At 38.6% G+C, this 16,985-nt stretch overlaps 1 protein-coding gene across 1 annotated transcript in view; it reads right to left on the bottom strand.

The window, feature by feature from the left end:
- Positions 1-335: 335 nt before the first annotated feature.
- Positions 336-16,985, bottom strand: part of pdzrn4 (PDZ domain containing ring finger 4) — a 46,071-nt gene continuing 29,421 nt past the window's right edge. The window contains exons 4-9 of the mRNA XM_047389243.1: positions 11,840-11,938; positions 9,469-9,531; positions 6,707-6,808; positions 6,390-6,509; positions 3,767-4,831; positions 336-3,673 (exon numbers count right to left, since the gene is read on the bottom strand). Coding sequence (XP_047245199.1) covers positions 3,101-3,673; positions 3,767-4,831; positions 6,390-6,509; positions 6,707-6,808; positions 9,469-9,531; positions 11,840-11,938 — 2,022 coding nt within the window. The 3' untranslated portion in view covers positions 336-3,100. The remainder of the gene's footprint in view (positions 3,674-3,766; positions 4,832-6,389; positions 6,510-6,706; positions 6,809-9,468; positions 9,532-11,839; positions 11,939-16,985) is intronic.

Raw genomic sequence — 16,985 nt, 5'->3', positions numbered from 1 at the left:
CTGATCCTCATCCCAGCCGCTTCACACTCGGCTGCGAACCGCCACAGCGCATGCTGTAGGTCTTGGCTAGAGGGGGCCAGCAGGACCACGACAGTGTAAATCACCATGCGTGCAATTAGGCCATACAACATCAAACTGCTTTGATTTTGATAAATATTTCCTGGAATAAAATTTCAGAAGTTCATGCGGTAAATGAGGCTCTGGAATATCTATTTTAATCATATGAATTATAAGTAAACTTTTTTTATGCAACTCATTGTTTTAATTAAATTGCAGAACCTACTCTTTCATGAAACTATAATGTCTGACCCCAAAATATGAATAATACAATAATAATGAATTCATGAATGTAGTTTATTTTTTAATCTGAGGAAAACCCAATGAGAGAGAATCCTATTTTAGCCTGAACATGGTGCGTACTATACATTACATTAAAATAAAACACAGCAACAACAAAATATGCAGGTAAAACAGAGCACAAGCAATCAGATGGAGGATAACAGTTAAAGAGCATGACAATGACACTTTAAATTAACATTTAATAATAAATGTCTAAATCTAAACCAGTGACACTGGTTTAAAGCTTTTTTTTTAGCAAATTTAACGCATGGGGTGAATAATAACAATATAATAATCTCCTAACCAAAAACAGTGTCTGTCTGCAAGGCAAGGAACAATCCAAGGCTGAGGGATGAAGACACTGCATAGTTAATTTCACAGTGATGGCAGATAGCTCTATTGGCGTTAGCAGCCAGATCACTGAGGTTTTTGTGCATAAGGTTTTTCAGGAAAGAAAAGGCATTTTTTAATTTATATGTGTCCTCTGCCCATACAAAATGTCTGCTGAAATTGTTGGTTATGTCAATAAATCAAATCTATAACAATTATCGTAAACATTACATTTGCATGTTTAAGTAGAGCAGCTGCAGCTCATTTTTTTTTGTGTGTCTGAGTGAAATGACAAATTGTTTATTAGGATTTAGAATTTCCTTCAAACGAACACATTTATACCATTTGGAGTGACTTTTTTAGCACCAAACTACATCTTGTGAGAATACTAACTGTAGACTGACATATAAAGTTTGAGTGAGGTGACAGACGTTATTGTCAAAATAAGGTTTTGACAGCTAAATTACTTAAGAGTAGCTAAACGCTAACATGCAAATATGGGTAGAAAAGTGAGACTTTCAGCTGCATCCACTGTTATGCTTTTACACATCCAGCGCAGGTCTTGCTAAAATGTAGCATGCTGGAGAGACAGTTGAAAATGAAAGGACTAGTGATGTCAGCCTGTGCACATTAGAGTAACAAAACTGTTTGGAATAAGAGCATCAATAACAACCTCCACCTGAACTTCGGTTGAAATTTCTTTTGTTGCACAATCAAATAATGTACATGTGAGGCTTTACGATTTGACAAAATTTTAATTTTTTTAAGTTTACCATGAAATTAGTGGGCAGAATGTGTTGACCAGTCAACATGTTTTGAGTTTTTAATGCCAACTACTTCACCAGTATGACAAAGCTGTCAACTAGTTTAGTGTAGCTGTCAACTAATGCATCAAAAAGATTACTAGTGTGAACTTTTGTGCTACTAGTGTTAGTGCAGAACTTTGTCTTACTAGTGGAACTTCTGCTCCTGCTAGTAAGACAATAGTGCCACTAGGTTTCAACAAGTGTTATTAGTAAGTTTTTTGAATTAGTGCAGGAAAACTGAACTAGTGCGAGCAAAGATCAAACTAGTGCAGCATAGTCATAAGCTAGTACACAAAATAACAGCTCATTGAAGTATATTGAATAAATAAACCACTGCCTTGTCAAACTAAACAAAGTCAACCTCGTTATTTGTAACAACATGTTAGCAGAGGACAGATATGAGCTAATTAGCTAGTTTCTTTGAGGCTTTGAGCTAAATCTTTAACTGTATGATGTCAGTCACCAGATGCTATACATAAACGTGGATAAAAACATAAACATTAATCATTATCGTCTCTGTTGCTTTCTTTATTCAATTTTACAAACATAATTATCAACAGTTACTGAATTTGAGGCCTCTTACAGTAAAAAACAGCAGTTTTGAGCTGAAAGACTGAAAATATGATACAAAGTTTTCCCAGCTCATTAAAAAGTGTTGCTTTCCCCAGGATAGCCACTTTAGAGGATCAGAGACAGTGACCTTGATTTACAATAAAAACAGTAAACAATATAAATTAAAAAAACGATTTACATTTTAACATAACTCACAGATTCATACTTTAAAGTATCAGTCAATGATTTCATTCGCAAAACATTGAATTCTTGATAATTCAGTTTTAACTGTAGGTTGAGGTAAATGTTTCTTCAAAGAACCCTCCAAACTCATGTCTAAAATGTCTCTTTTAGTTGTCATATTGACATTTTAATGCTATAAACTGGCTGCCATACTTTTACGAGACAACTCTGACTGTGGTACAAATGCAGTATAAAGGTGTTGTCTCCAGCAGGGTTTTTCTTCTGAGCTTTCTCATGTTCTGTTTTGTTGCTCTGGCATACAGCACTAGCTATAGTACAATCAAATAGTCTCACCTTGACAGTGATGGGTTTGGTGATACAAATATAAATAGGAAATTACAATAGTCGTTTACAATACAGTGACATTCTGCATAAAAAAAAATCCTTACAAAACGTTTTGAGATTACAAAGCGTAAAAAATACTGCAATCTTCCCCATATAAAAGGCCAACTTGAACGAGGCAAGTAAAATTGCTTCATATACTATGAAACAGACACACTGGTATGGAGACACAATACAGAATATACAAAAAGTTGTTGGTCCATTCATGTTTTATAAATCTGATTGAACCAACATGCTACTAGGTATCCCTTCATCAACAAAAAGATTGGTCCAGTTTAAAAGCATCTGCAGACATGATTTTAATGGCTGGCATGTACTGATTGCTGAACATTCTTCAATGGTTAGTAAAAGCTGCTCCGAGAATGCTACAGAATTTCATATTAATGACATTTCTTGATTTACAGTACTTTCACAGAGTGACAGTTTTCAAAACCAAATAGTGATATACCTGACATAAAATGTCAGTATCAAGCATTTAAACATGTCTTTTAAACAGTGGTGACAGAAAGAAAGGCATTATGGACTTTAGACCCCTCCGGCACCCTGGCCCCGTGGCTCATCAGCTCTTGGATGGTCATCCAGTTGTCCAGAATCTTTTTGTTTCGTTTTTTCATCATCTTTTTGTGGCTGAGCTCCAAGATGTTGATCTCCTTTCTGCCCTCAGCTCCGCTCACCGGTCCTTCCTTTAGGCATTCAATGCGGCTTTTCTGCATGAACTCCCTCCTCTTTCTTTGCTCCCTGGCCCTTGCCAAATGCTGTTTCCTCTCCTCCTTGCTCCAGTAGCGGCCCATCTTCATCTCACTCATCGCATCGTCATCTGTGGTCATGCCTCCACTCCTCTCTTCTCTGATTCTAAGCGCCCGCTCCCTCAGAATGCGGTCACGAACAGGCCTCCGTGCGACATAACGCGTTCCATCTGCACGAACTTTGACTTTCCACTCCAAACGAGGTTCTCCTGCACGGCCACTATGGAGCATAGGATCTCGACAGACACTGAGGAGGCTCAGCTGGCTTTGCGAGTACTCTAGGGATGAGTGCTGCTGCAGCAGCTGCATGTAGCTCTGCAATAAAGATGATGTTCAGCACAATGTTATTTACAAATGCCTTACTTAGCAGTGCATTACATGGACATATATGTTTTTGATGATACAAACCTGAAGTTGTTTGGATCCTCCCTGGCCATGATAGGTGCTTGTCTGATATGAAGCACCATAGGGAAGAGCTCTCCTTGAGTCCCTGTTCCTTCCCTTTTTGTCACTTCTTTCATCATCCGCTGGTAATGCTGGGTCCGACTCAGACCGTGAAGGATTGCTCTGGTCAGGGCTGCTGGGGATAACTGGACTTTGATCTGCTGGCCTACAAGGTCTATGTGTGCCTTCAGGATTGGGGATAGGAATGGGATAGGACTGTGCAGCAGAGGCCAGTCTGAGGTTTTTCTGGTTGGTGATGCTGATCTGTCTCTGCAGGGAATGATCAGGGGATCGCTCCATGCCTAGTGGAGTTGACCGAGCACTTTCTGCTGTGTTGTAGGCACTGGAGCTGTCCTTCTCACGAACTCTATCGCTGTCAGACCTTTCTGGGTATTCGTGAATGTCAGCCAGCCTCCCATGCCGCTTTTGTCCATTTTTAATGTTCATTCCTGGTGAACATAGTGCAGACTGTGATTGCTCAAGCTGTTGGGACTGGCGTAGTTGGTGGGCTTGCATGATGCTCTGGCATTCTAATTCAATGCTACGCAGCTCTTCATTCAGCATCTTTAACTCTCGCTCTACCCCAACCCCTGCACCAACATCACATTCACTATCTCCATCCCCTCCATCTTGCCCAGTGACACTACATTCTATACTGTGTCGAATGGAGTACACCCCACATTCACCTCCGTTACGGATTTGGCACTTAAGCTCCAAGAGTTGCTGGAAGCAATTCTCTAAACCACGGACTCCACATCCACCATTGCGAATACTCACTACACTTTCATTGCCTTGGCTTGTTGAATGCATTCTTGTGCTCTGGGCTTCCTGTGGCACAGCAGTCCCTCGCCTGTTGTGGGAGTTTTGTGACTGCCATCGATCCCTTAGGCTGTGTGCTGGGCTCCTCCTATAAAGTCTTGCCAATAAAGGCTGGTCCTCAGGACTGTCTGTGCTGCGCCCAAACCCACTGTCTTGATTGTTGGAAGAATAGGTGGCTGTGTCTGTTGTCATGTCCTCATCACCTTGAAGCTTTAAAGAAAGAAAAAGAGACTCCCATTATTGCTGGATATTTAATCAATTTACAAGTACTAAGGGTTTCATTACAGATTTGGTCACAACTACAATACGAAGGAAAAATTACACAAATGTAAATTGTGGAATTTTAAGTTGACATTACTAATGTTGAATGCCAAAGTTCAATGTGAATTCAGAGCGCATTGCCTATTAAAATCAAAGGGTAAGGTACAGAACTTTGATATTCCTAGCTGTTCTAATTATAAATGTAATCATCAATTGTTTGCCCACACTTTTGTTTTCTTTTTTTCAAAATATTACAGTATCAGTGGAAAGCATATTCATATATGTATTTTCTGGACACAGGGAATCAATTAAATCTGCTCTTAAGGCTCTCTTTACTCCAAAGTAAGACTGTGTCACAACATCCACCAGAACATGGATGGTCAATGCAGGGTCTTGGAAATGTCCTTTGGGGTGCATCAAGATCACACTCCATGTTGATTTAGCCTGAGAGCTCCTTGATTGTTTTGAGAATCCACAGACTACAGGTGACAAGGTTGTGATTTATTATAGTGGCGGAATCATTTTTGGGTTCTTGGTAGGTCATGCAGGAGCTTGGTAGTGGCAGTGGAAGCCATGTCAATCCACACTGATGGCTACCACTACTTCTACCTGGCTACCAAAAGCTACCCTTGGTTACCAGTAATACTACCAAGCTCCTGCATGAATCAACACCAGCTCAAATTTGAAACAGGACTGACAATGCTAGCCTTATCACAGGGATGGAATTTATCATACCCATGCTATGTGTGGCTGCTTTGCACATGCAATACCATAACTGCTCTAGCTGCAACCAAAATGATTTCATCAAGCAGCTGTAAAAAACAATCCACAATTTTCATACCAATAAATACAATGCCACCACCAGGCCCTTGGTGATTGGTATGTGCTGGGCTCCCCTTGGGATAATGACTAATAATCATTGCAAAGAATGTCACACACTGCTCTGCACAACCTTTTGTACAGAAAACCCATCTAGCTGCATCTTGCACAGCGAATCTCAAACTGGTGGTGAGGGTGAAGAAACCTCCTGTATTTTTAGAGAAATTCCTTTAATTTTAAAGAAACAATGTAAGAAGTTACATGCTTTGTGGAAAGATGGCTGGGAAAGATTCTAGGAATAATCTATTTAGCGAGCCCTAAGAGTTTGGTAACATAATAATTGTCTTCTTACTGAAATAAGGTTTTCAAATTTGCCTTGGTTTGGAGAAATTTAAATAGTAATTGAGTCCTTTAGTTCATGGAGTGGTCTTAATTCCATGTGAATGGGGCCTTAGGGACAATTACAAGCAAATACATCAGGATATTGTATTGTTATGATATTCATTGTCTTTACAAGGGACATATAATCATATTCAATTAGAAAAATAGGTTAAAATTAAATTAAATTATGTTCAAAATACTTGGTTGCATACAGCATAGGTAGCAATGCCACCCTCCTTCCTCTGCTAAATCTGTTTTGGATATTTGTATCTCTTTTTTATGTGTTTCACTCAGTGAACCACCTCACCTTATCTGCCATCTCAAAGCTTTGTTCTCTCTGCTTCCTCCTCTCCTCGAGAATCTCCATCTTCAACTCCTCAACAAGTTGCTGTTGCTCATCATCCAGCCACACAGCCTCCTCCTCTAGCTGCAATCACAAGATCTTGTCAGAGTCCTCTTTCAGGTTTTGTACATATGTCTGTGTGCATGCGAGCTGAATCTCCAAACAATCACTTTGACAGTAAAGAAAAGTGAAAGGCTCTCTAGAAGTAATGCTTTTATCTGACATGACACAGGTTGTCAAGACAGGGTAGGAGGACTGCGTGGGTGTGTACGTGTGTATACCTGGATCTCTGGCCTTGTCACCACAAGTGTGATGCTCTTTGCTTCTTCGCTTGACAACAAAGCAACAGCTTTCTCCCGGTCTTGCACTTCAAAGCCGTTTATCTGCACACCAAGGACCAGCAGCATTACATAAGGGAAAGAAAATTTGCACATCCATATGTCCATTAAATTACATGCAATTAGATTGCAGGAGGAAATGGATTACTTTTTTGTGTGGATCGATCTTTTTTGACTCTAAATCTCTTTTCTTTTTTCCCTATCAATACATTTTCACTGTCCATTATTCTTCGTTTCCACACATTTCTTTTGTAATCCGTCCCTATGGCTCATCTGCTGTCTGCCTTTCCTCCTCTGTGCTGCCACTTCCTGCTAATATGAATACACAGGAGAGGCTACACACTCAGGGGAGGGAGTTAGTTGTGGAACTCTGCTCTTGCCACACCATCCAGACATACAATTAACTGTTCTTTGACAAGTGGCGTTCATCTTTTCCTCACTAGAGTAATGGGGCTGTCAGAGGAAGATAATAGGGCCAGGAGTACAGCAGGCCTTGTCCCCCCAATCATTCATAGGACGAGGAAGCAAACAACATACCAAGAGAATGGAGATACTTAGAGGTCAATATACAATTAATAAAGATGAGTCAGAGTCTTCTACCTGGACTGTAAGCTACTCGAAATGTCACTTTATTGAGATTAGCAGTGCTATCCAAGGGATCTGACTTAACAGATCCAGGACCAGGATTGGACAAAATTCAAAATGTACCGGCCCTGCTGACTGGCTGTTTGGAAACTCAAAATATAGTTGTTTTTTTCAATCAGTGAATTAATGAATATCAGTTTTACATAGAAATCAGCCAGTGACAAGAATCAGAGCGGTGACCATATTTTCAGATTGACCAAAACTTACTGGTCATTCTAAAACTCAAAAATCCAATATTGTTTCTGATCTGTATGCACATAAACATCTGCACTGAGAAATTTGTTGTTGACCAGAATCAATCGGTTTAAAACTTGATGGATCAATACCGGAAACCTTGTCAAAACCTACAAATTGGATCTTTTTTCCATTTAGTGTGTGCCTATGTGCTAGCAGGTTACACTAACAACACTTTTTGGTGTTGGAATCATTACTGAATGAAGATGACTGAAAGTTAGCTATATTCAGAATCAGAGGTCTTTAAACACTAAATGTTTTCACAAAACCTTGTAAAATTATAGTATATTCTGTATAGACATATACCAGGCAGTTACTTTGGGCTGCTACTTTTTGAACATGGAATGAGACCATAGCAGATAATAGCAACATTGAATGTATTATAGCAAAGTTTTTCACTTATATTGATCCATATCTACCTTAGGGAACACCCTCAGAGACTGATGTTTAGATTTAGTATTAGGGTAATAGCTGAAGGATAAAGTCAGTGCCAACCCTTGAATTACTTTGTCTTTGTTTAAAATATAATTGTAAAATCCTGTTTAACATTTTAAAATCCTGCTCCTAATATAAGTAATTCCTGACCAATAACAATAGGAAGGCTAGAAAACAAATATTTTCAATGTTAATAATTTTACCTTTAAAAGAAAAATGGAAACTTTCTAAATTGGGATTGAGATGTCACAGTCTTACGAAGCTAGAGATCCTAAGTTGGACACACAATCTTGATCGATCAATCTGTAGACAGTTACTTACAATAAATGTCGTACTTCCTAGGTCTCTAACCAAAATAGAACATGAAACCATACATTAAACATCAAGTGTTTTATGGGGAAAAAATTAATAAATACAATAAATGATAGTGAATATTATGGCCACAACTTGCAATATATAGACTACCTAAGCAGTTTTATAACCTCTAGTTGATACTTTTTTTCCGACCTCATACTCCGTAAATGAGCACATCCATGAACATAATTTCCTGTAAGTCAAGACTAAGAGTGCATATGAAAAAAGGCTGAAATTTCAATGTGTTTGCAGGCCAAACAAAATATTCACACGATATTTCTGGAATATAGGAAGAAAATTAGCTACAACAATACATTAGGTTAAAAGTTGGTAGGGCCTAACAAGAGATGGTTCACCTTGGTTACAGACACCTGGTGCCACTTAATGGCATCGCTGAGGCCAGGAAGCTATTTTCTTTCAGTTCGTTATTCCAGTGGTTCAGTAGAAAAACAAGGGATACCTATACAATCTGGTACAGTTTAATGTTTAAAAAAAAACTATTAAAATTAATCAATATGATTATAGACATATTTTAAACTAAACATCAAGCCTGAGATATTACATGTCTTCTACACCAAAATTATTTGTTCATGTTTTTGGGTTTCTGCTCCAATTACATTTCCAAAGACAGACCTTTGTTAAAATGAAATCTACCCGCAGTCTCTGACCCCATGGTGGTGGATGGGAAGGTGGGGGTTGCATAATGAGAGTCAGAGCAAGAAAGTGTTCCCCCAGATGATGTAGTGCTTGCAAAACTGCAACTAAGGACTTAATTTCCCTGATAAAGCGAGGTGATTAAATATACATATCCTTGCCCAGACTCGAGACACCAGCAGCTCTGTTATTCTCTTACAAGAATGTCCAACTAAAAGAGTAGAGAATCTATCAGGAGGTTTTTCCACTCGGAGAATTTTAATTTTTTACTAATAAAAGGGTTGCAATTATTTGAGAAGTAATAGAAAAAAAGATACAATTTGTAAAAATATGACATAATCTGATGTTTGTGGATTTGTTGTTACTGAAATTAAATGATTCACCTGCAGAATGCGATCTCCTTCCTTGATGCGTCCATCTCTTGCTGCTATGCTGTTCGGCTCCACCTGCACAAAAGAACACAGAAATCATTCCTGACAGGTAGTCACTAAGTGTGTGTCTTCATCCTCCAAAATACAGCTGCAAGTTTTCATATTCTAACTGCACTTTGATATGTGCTGTTTGCAGAAAACACTGCTTTTCCCTATAAAGTAACGATATCTTTTTAACCTCACTCTCAACCCTGCATTTTTCATATGTTAGAGTGGTTTTTGCAGTCTGTCATACTGGGGTCGATTCAAATTCCTGTTTTAGAAGATGGTAACAAACAACTGCTGATTTAACATGAAGGTTTTTACATAAATAGTGTGTCACTCGTGTTGGAGACACAACTATAAAGACAATGGGGACTGAGATAATAAAAAGAAAAGCAGAAACACCTTAAACAAAATCTTGTATGTTTATGGCAGAATAGCTCAATGCATCCTCTTTTTCAAAAGGCATCCCAGTGAATATGCACATACGCTACACCAGCATCACATCATAAACTTTGTTGTTTCCCCAATGTGCAAGATCAAAAGTCTTAGCAGGGTGTGCAAAACATAGAAAAGGAAAACAAGAAATGTAGATAGGGCTAAAATAAAATTATGCATTTCCCAAAGTTGCATCAATGCGACCCAGACATGCATTTTAATGACAAAGACTAGCATTTGTATTCTTCATATCAAATATACAGACAAAAATAAATGTGTGTTGTTGTTGGAAGACAGTTTCCGCAGTATGTTTCCAATGGTTTTGGAGCTTTTTGTCAGTTTCAAGAGAAACAAGTGAAAAACCAGAAAAGCAGCAAACTGGATATAGGGCCTCACAAAATCTTTCCAAATTGCGTCATGTTATATTTTTGGGATTTTATACAACAACTCAACACAAAAAAATGCATACATGAAAATTACCTCTAATTCCTTGTCCCTGGTAAAGAAAAACATCCCTACAAAATGATGCTGCCACCACCATTTGTCACAACCAGGATGGTGTGTCTAAGGTGATCTGCGTTTTAGATTAGGATTGGTATTTATTGTTGTCATATCTGAGAGTCTACACCTATGTCCTGACATCAGATATCCCAACCTGAGCTGGGGATTTCTGCAGCTCCTCCAGAGTTTCCATGGCTACCTTTTGCTGCTTCTTGAATGTTCACCTTTCCCAGTCTGTCAGTTTAGATGGATGGCCACGTCTTGGTAAGTTTACATTTGTGCCATACTCTTTCCATTTTCAGATGATAGAATAAACAGCTATATGATATTTTCGAAGCTTGGATTATTCTTTTATGATCAACAGAACACAACATAATAGCAAAATTTAGACAAGGGTTAAACTACACACAGGTGGACACTGTTATTTGTTTGACTTCTGAAAGTGATTGGTTGCACTGGATTTTCATTAAGGGTATCACAGTAAAGGGACTGAATACAATGTAATATATGGAAGTTAGTGGTTGTAATTTGACAAAATGTTTCAAATTTTGACCTTTTGCAGGGAACTATACAGTGAAAATGTAACTGATTCGGAAGAAGCTAAATAGACTGCTGTAATTCTGCCAAACATGTCCTTGTGCTGGGAAACTAATCCTCAGAGCAGCTCTTATTTTCCTTTCAGCGTGTCTTTGTCTTCATAATAGGATTGAAACTGCACCTGCAGTCAGACTTAGTGATGTCCTAATTTATTTGCCATTGGCTAAACTCCTCCGAAAACCATCATGATTTGGGTTTCTCTTGGATAGCTCAATAATTAGTTTTTTATTCTGCCTTATCAACACTTTTGCAATAGGGGATTTTTTTTTTCAGCTGACAATCAAGTGAATTAGGAGAATCTCTGTAATATATTCCTGTCTGGCTTTGCGTGTTTGGTATTTAGATGAGTGGCAGGGAATGGGAGAATAAGTCATTTAAAACTTTGTGCAGGAAAGAATGAGAAAACTGCCGCTGTGAGCTAATTAAAATAATAACAACATGTTAAAGGATGAGAAATGAGAATGGAAGGAAATGAATCACATTTCAAACCTGACTTCCTTTTAGGTCATGCGTATCTCATTCTGAGTTGATGTTTGACTGGAAAACAATTTTTTCCTTCTTCCTCAATAATTTAGTTCAACTCGCTCTCAGCTTTAGAAGATATGGGAATGAGTATGGAATTTCATGACATCCTCTAATAACTCCTTGCTCCAAAGAGACTAATAATGAGTCCCAAAACAAGACTTTTGCTAAGTAATTTGGAATTTTTAAGTGCTTCAATGTGACTTTAAAAATGACAAGTCAAATAAAACCAAAAAGTGATGGTTAAATTTTGCACAATGCGGTATTAGTGGTTTCTCTGTACCAGGCTGACATAAATGCCAGTGTCCTCCTCATCGTCGGTCCGGTAACACAGTGTCAGACCGAGCTTGTCCTGGCTGTGCACACGACAGAGCTCCACTTCCTGTTAAAAAAACGAAAAACAAAAAAACAAAAAAAGAAATATTTTAATTATTATTATTAATGTTTTATATACACAGAAAAGTAAACACTGCCTTCCATCTAAACAACATAAGATGTGGTTGAATAGTGAAATTAAAATGACATTGACATAAGGACCTCCAATAATATCAAAGCGCAGTTGAAAGCTGGTCAGGGTGGATCAAATGGATTTACTAATCTGTAAGCTCATTTACTAGCCTGGCTTTCAACATCAAGACAAGGAAGGGCTGACTCTAAAGAGTCATAAACAAGGAATATCTAGTGTTTGGAGAATTCCAACTTTTGTGCCAATAGCACATATTTTCCATCAGCTCTAGGTCTGGACAATGGAAAAACTATACCAAGAGCTTCATGTAAAAGAGCTTTAGTAGTTCTCTAAACAGGCTGCATGTGTGTTTTTACAGGGGCGTTGTTCTCTTTAAGTAACTAATTGTAATGACATTTCAAATTTATATTATATCAGCTATATTAGCTTTATCCTTTCTGGATATCCTGTCCATAATGGGAATATTTGACCATTCTAAATCCTGGTCCCCTGGGCCCACTGTTCTTAATGTTTTAGATTTGTCTCTGCTCCAGCATGTCTGATTGAAATGATAGCATTACCTCCTCAGCATGACATTAGGTACAGTAGAAGCCTGTCAATTCCCCTTTTATTTAGGTCAAGTGTACGGGAGCAGGGAAACACCTTTACAACACTACATTTAATATTTTTCATTACACTTTGTGATGTAAGACTTGGACGCAGCAGCTTGCCCATAGAAACCCAGAATACGAAGGTCTCCCTGCATTGTTCTTGAAGTTATCTGAAAGTTGCAGACTTCTGCACCTCTATGCTCTATTATATTTCATGGTCTACCATGAAATTAGTGAGTTTTTGGTTTTTCCCAGTTGCTTTGACATTGCTATGATACAAATAGTTGACTGTGAAATGTTTAGTGGTGAGAAGATTTCCTAATTTCTCAAATTTCCCTACTGAACTGGTGGAATCCTATCAATGGTCCAAAAGGGAATTCACCGAGCTCTTCAGAGCGACTCATTCACACTGCTTGTAGAACCAGTCTACATTCCTAGGAGCTTGATTATCCAACTGTATTCATGGAAGTGATTGAAACTGGTAATTTCGTCCAATTATCAATTTTTATTTTAGCAGTTTTGGTTTTATACTGACTATTTGTCAGTTTGTTTCTGCTTTAACAACTGATGATTTAAAGTAATTTGCACTGGAGCTGAGTGGATCATCTGAATTCAATGGTTTATAGAGGTTCCTCAATACTTCTGGCAATGTAATGTGCCAGTTGACATGGTCGTCAAACAATTTTACGTTTTTTAATGCTCATTCCTAAAGTCTTTACTGCAAGTCAATATTTACCACTTTTACTGAACAAAAGTTCATAGGTATTGATTTTGAGGTGGACCCTTTGATTTGAAAGACAGCCTTCAGTCCTTCTGGGACATAAAGCCCACATTCTTGTGGACATGAGAATGTTCCAGCAGCTTCTTGTATTCTTGTATCTCTGTCCCAGAGATGATCAAGTTATTCTCTTTCACACAACGTTTCCCTTTGCTTGTGCTCTCAGTTTAGATATTTTACTAAACCTTGAGCAGGTGTAAAACAGCAAACTGATTCTATGCACAGTTGGTTGAAAACATATTTATGAAATTTGTATTTGTATTAAAATGGAGAGAAAAGCATTTTGAAGTACTGTCGCCCTCAATTGCATATTGCCTTACTTTGTTGTTGTCATCATGGGTTGTAGGACTAAAGTGCAAACAAGAGCATCTAGCCAGAAGGTGAGTTGAAAATTTAATCATAAACTGAACTGAGAACCTACAGGGTTCTCAGTATAAGGGTATAAGGGAATATGAACTAACACAACACAGGAATCCTGGGAAGTAACAAAAACTTAACAAAATGAATCTAATGAACCCGAATGAACAGAAAAAAGCAAGTAAAGAACATGGCAGTGCAAAGAAGGTAAACAGAACACAAACATAAAAAACCTAACACAGGCAGATTATGACAGTTATGGTCCAAACTCCATCTTGGGATGTGTATATCAATTAACTGAAAGGATGGAAGACTTAAACTAAACCAATCCGGTGGAGCTGTACAAGCCAGGTCTTTCATGTCTTTGCACGTCCCCACAGGAAGTTCCTCCAAATGTAGTCCTACTCACTGCTGGTTCCTTTTGATCTCTGCTGTGTATTAAGGTAATCACATAATGATAATTCTGGGGGTAATCTTTATTAACCTCACACTGTCAAATCCATTTCAACTCTATGCTGAAATGAAAGCAGGGTGGAGGATAGAATGTCGGGTAAAGATGGGGGTTGAGCATGTTTTTACTGTCATGGGAAACAAGGATAGCGGGGATTGACAGGGGAAAAAATTAATTTATGTGGCATTTAACCCCCTGTGCAAACAGCCCTGACCTTCAAATTGTTGGGTAGGGGAAGGGGTTTATGATTTTATAACACGACACACTGCTTCTTACTAGACACCCTCCTCACCAGTATGATAAACTGGTAGATTTGTACCCATGATATTGCCTGCAATGAGATTAAACAACATTTTCTCTGAGAAAATTGGGTGCTTTAAAGGTTGCAAGAGATTACTGGGCTTTGTGGCCTTAATAGAGTACAGATGGATTATAACCTATTCCGAACTGCAGTTTAACATAAGGTAAGATGTTTGCAACGATACAGGAAATCATCCTTGCAATAACCCAGTTATATTTTAAATGTGCAAGGGCACACTGACAACAGTTGTCATTCTGTCATTTAGGGCCACATTAAACATCTGGGATACACATTTTGATCTGGTATTAGTTTAACCACAATCCCATGTTTAATTCAGTCCTAATTGGTGCCAAGCATAACATTGGTTTATTGTTTCCTTGTTTCAGATAAGGACACCCATACAGCTGTAAGCAGCTTTAAACATAAGAGAGATTATTCGGTCATTCAGTATTCTAAATTTGATTTACTCTATGCTAATTCTTTGTGGGCAGTAGACCAACACTTGCATCTAAATAAAAGATGACAGAAACAAAAAATATTTATTTCACAGAGCATGCAAAAGTATTCATGCCCTATGGTCAGGTCCACTGGTCAGAAATCTGGCTGCATTTCTATGACAATCTTGTTTTTTACCTTTGCAAAGCACGTTGTGTTACACTTGGCTGTATTAACACTTGGCAAATACAATTTTCCTGCACTGTAGAATCATGTTTGCTGCATACGAAGCAACTTTATTTAACCTTGCTTCAAACTTAGGGTGCTTATGGCTTAACATGATTATGTGTTTTTAAAAACAAGTTTGCTTAACAACTTTTGTTTTCATTTGTGGTTTTCAAGATAAGACAAAAGCAGCATTTGAATATGGCACCCATGGACAAGGCAAATTAAGATTTAATAATTTAGCAAACAGAAAACTGACTACTGCCCAGTCCACTGCTTCCACTTTATTAATTGCACAGTGTTAGTGATCAAAATCTGTCTTTATTTGACTGTATCTTACCTTGGAGGTAGGTTTACACAGTGACTTGGTATATAAATGTGGTGGAAACAAATTTATTTGAAATCAAAATAACTCATTCAATCTGTCAAAGTCATAACTCTAAAACTATGCTGGTGCCTGGTAATATGGTGTGCTAGATTTGGCAGAACCACCAGGTGTATTATGACAGCTGTACCCATGTGGGCAATCCATTTTAAGTGAAGCAAAACCTGTCAGTTAGAAGTAATGTTCCTGGGAATGGCAGCCTTGTTCTCCATCCAGCAAGAGAAAAGCCATTCTTGTTTCGGTTAGATACACATGAATGGACCGGGAAAAGTGAGGACAGCTGATTTGGTGTGTGTATGTCTGGGGTGGAGGTCGGTATGAATGAATGTGTCAACGTTGTACAGTCCACATTATTCTGATACCACTGTTATTACCACATAAAACCCCTCTTTACCACCCTACCCCCACCCTGAACCGGGGGGGGGGGGGGAGGACCTATTAAACCGTACAGGAACACAGACAAAGCAAATAATACCCATCACTTTCAACCTGGGATAACCTCAAGGTAGCATCATCTAACTGACACGATGCACCTGCAAAAAACCTGTGCAAAATGTCAACCTGCTCCTTGAAGAGTTACCTTTTTTAAAGTAAATGTTTCGTCTGCGCCATCATAGGATATAGAACTTGCAAAAGTATTCATCCTTCTTGAAAGTTTTCATCTTTTGTCAATAACACCATGCCCATCTAAACAGCGAGATCTTCCAGAATTACAAACCCTGGATTACCAGACCTGAAGGAACAGCTAAACAAAACAAAAAAAAGAGGAAGACTGGGAATTATTCAGAACTTTAGAGAAGGAACTTAAGGTCAAGACAATAGCCAGCAAGGAGGTGTACAGGTATAAGCTGGAGAGCAAACTCCAATAAAACAATATCAGAGATGTGTGGTCGGGATGAAGAAGATCACAGGCTTCAAGCAGAAGAAGGCAGCTGGAGAGATTGAGCCAGAATAAGACTGCAGGTCCAGATGATGTCGGCCCCAGAATCATTAAAGCCTCTGCAGAGTAGGTCTGTGAGATTCAACTCTTCAACCTTAGCCTGACCCAGGAGAAGGTTCCAGTATTGTGGAAGACCTCCTACCTTGTTCCACTGACAAATAAAACTCACCCATCAGTGTTCAACTATAGACCTGTTAACCAGACATCCCATATCATGAAGGTCATATAAAGACTCCTATTGGTCCATCTGAGTAAGTAATTTGCTTATCGCCGTCGAGATGGAGTTGAAGATGTCATGATACACCTGATAAAAGAAACCCACTGTCATCCGGACAAAGCAGGTGGTGGAGGAGTATAAACAGATTGGACTGGCGATGCAACTGTTGTGTACACGAAGGGACAGAGCAGACTGTACTTCTTAAGGAAGCTTAGGTCCTTTGGTGTTTGCAGCAAGAGTCTGCAGACCTTCTATATGTCTGTTGTTGAGAGTGCAATCTTTTC

The sequence above is a fragment of the Girardinichthys multiradiatus genome, chromosome 17, assembly GCF_021462225.1.
Source record: "Girardinichthys multiradiatus isolate DD_20200921_A chromosome 17, DD_fGirMul_XY1, whole genome shotgun sequence".
Classification (NCBI taxonomy): Eukaryota; Metazoa; Chordata; class Actinopteri; order Cyprinodontiformes; family Goodeidae; genus Girardinichthys; species Girardinichthys multiradiatus.
Note: the sequence above shows the minus strand (reverse complement) of the source record. Positions and strands in the feature narration are given on the sequence as shown.